The 2,728-nt window shown below is 37.1% G+C and overlaps 1 protein-coding gene across 1 annotated transcript in view; it reads right to left on the bottom strand.

Moving 5' to 3' along the window:
* LOC109916081 (myosin-11-like) overlaps positions 1-1,153 on the bottom strand; it is a 139,653-nt gene extending 138,500 nt beyond the window's left edge. Inside the window, exon 1 of the mRNA XM_048609663.1 lies at positions 970-1,153. Coding sequence (XP_048465620.1) covers positions 970-1,153 — 184 coding nt within the window. The remainder of the gene's footprint in view (positions 1-969) is intronic.
* Positions 1,154-2,728: the final 1,575 nt, after the last annotated feature.

Raw genomic sequence — 2,728 nt, 5'->3', positions numbered from 1 at the left:
CTCGCTGAGTCGCCATTCAGTCTCAGTCACCTCGCTGAGTCACCATTTGATCTCAGTCACCATGCTTAGTCATCAGTTCTGCAATCCCTGCTCTTCAGAGAATACCCATTGTCCAACAACTCAAATGTAAAATTATTGTCCTCATCTTCAGACATCTGTGGTCTCTCCTTTGGATTTCAGCTTTCTCCTTTCCTCTTGTTGGTGAAATCTTCACCCTAGCAGAGCTCTAATCGATGGAATTCCTTCCTTATGTTTTCTGTATCTCCATCTCCTTTCTCAAAGCTCATTTATCTGAAGAGGTTTTTGACGATCTCCCTTAACCCTCCCACAGGTGAATTCTATTCTTCCCTTAAGCAATTTGGAGTTTTTCCTTCATCTTAAAGGTATCAAATGCATGTGAATTGCTTAAGTTATATAAAAGATAATAGGTACCAGAGAGTGATTTTAAAGTTGTAATCCTAGAGTTAAGGTGGTTGATGACATCTTTTGTGTAGGGTTGTGATCTATAGTCACTCCGGACTGTCTGTTATTTTCTGTTAATTTTAAATACAATAAAGAAGCAAGAGTAATGTCTTTCAGGCAAACACATTTTACAGTGTTGTCCCAATAGTACTGTAGGACAAATTTCATCAACAGTTTCATGTTATGACAGCTAACAGAAAAAGTCAAAACAAGTAAAACATCAATTTACCAACGTTTATGACAAACAATTTTCTTTGCTGGTTTCATTTTAATGGTTTCCTGTTTTGGAGTCGATTAGAACAATTCCAAGACCCAGTAAAACTAAACTCTAATTCTGCAGTAATGACAGTGTACTAATCTGCTGAAATTTTGTAGAGAGGTTAGTGACTGTAAGTTAATTCATCGACAGCTTTCTTTTCACAGTGAGACATAAAAATGCTCTGGCAACAGGCTTTAACCAGGTTCAGTGGTAAAAGCACAGACAGTAGGTGGGTATTGTGTGTTTACCTTGCAGCATGCTCCTGTATGCAGTGTCAGCAATGGCATAGATATGGGGTGGCATCTCATGTCGCTTTTTCCCTTTGTACATTTCAACAATCTTCTCAGTGTAGATGGGCAACATTTTGTATGGGTTTACGACAACACAGAAAAGACCTGAGTATGTCTGAAAAAGAGGAATAACAACATCCATTTATACCGCCACTCAGAATTTCATAAATCAGCTTATTAATGGTCAGTTAAAATACACTCAGGAGATTTGCAGTTGAGTAAAACAGAGTTTCATGTTTCTGAAAGGTACTCCGTCTATTATCTTTTATATAACTTAAGCAATTCACATGCATTTGATACCTTTAAGATGAAGGAAAAACTCCAAATTGCTTAAGGGAAGAATAGAATTAACCTGTGGGAGGGTTAAGGGAGATCGTCAAAAACCTCTTCAGATAAATGAGCTTTGAGAAAGGAGATGGAGATACAGAAAACATAAGGAAAGAATTCTATCGATTAGAGCTCTGCTAGGGTGAAGATTTCACCAACAAGAGGAAAGGAGAAAGCTGAAATCCAAAGGAGAGACCACAGATGTCTGAAGTTGAGGACAATAATTTTACATTTGAGCTGTTGGACAATGGGTATTCTCTGAAGAGCAGGGATTGCAGAACTGATGACTGAGCAAGTCGTCTGATAAAAAAATTATTATGTTCATATAGGCCCCAAGTTAATTTATTTTGCATTAAAATTCAAATTTATTTTTCACCTAAGCTTAGGTTTCAAAGTTGTGGCAATTATTGATGGTCCAAAGAATAAGAACAAAATTCAAAATTAGTATGGAATTTTATATATTTGAAAAGCAAGTGACTGGATTGTCTTTCAAATATTAAATTTGAAAATTTCTAGATGGCTCAACACACTCCTAGTCACCTGTTATTCTCTTTATAATTTATGCTGAAACTATGAATATGTATTTCAAGTTGGAGAAGTTGTGACTTTTTGTCTTAGAGTGAATCTTCTTACTTCCCAATGATTTGAAGGGATTCTGAAATGAAATGGGATATTTACAACAAATAGAAACAGAAATTGCTGGAGAAACTCAGCAGGTCTGGCAACATCTGTGGAGAGAGAAGCAAAGTTAACATTTCCCACCTGGTATGACACTTCTTCAGAACTAAACTTGAAACATTATCATTGTTTCTCCCTCCCAGATGCTGCCAGACCTGCTGAGTTTCTCCAGTAGTTGATGATTTCTGTTTGTGTCAGATCGCCAGCATCTTTGTTTTTGTTTGGAATATTTATAAGTCTTAACAAAAATGCACTTATGCACATTAGTTCATAAGATGCTGAGGAACAAAGTTAATTATCTGACATTTGACATTGTTTGGCCATTTCTATCACCAAATCTGATCATTCTTAAAGAGTGAGCTGTGTTGTAATAACCCTTTTAAACTGGGAGAGAATTAGGATTCACTGAGACATTCTCTCTGTTTATCTTTACTTCTGTTTCTCATTTGAGTGAATATGATAAAATCTAGTTGGTACAAAGCAGACTATGGGAAGTTATCAGCATCAACTTTTACTCTCCACTCCTCTCACCATTCCCCTGCTGGGGGCTATAATAGGAAATGTTACAGACATGAAGGCATCATTTACTGCCTTGTTCCTGTCTGTTCCTGGGTCACCACCAGTTTGTGAACTGCCTGACCCAGGGGCCCAAAATAAACAGGACAGAACCTCACTAACACCTACACATAAACAGGACAGAACCTCACTAACA

The sequence above is a fragment of the Rhincodon typus genome, chromosome 21, assembly GCF_021869965.1.
Source record: "Rhincodon typus isolate 14 chromosome 21, sRhiTyp1.1, whole genome shotgun sequence".
In the NCBI taxonomy this organism is placed as follows: domain Eukaryota; kingdom Metazoa; phylum Chordata; class Chondrichthyes; order Orectolobiformes; family Rhincodontidae; genus Rhincodon; species Rhincodon typus.
This window is presented reverse-complemented; position numbering and strand designations above follow the sequence as displayed.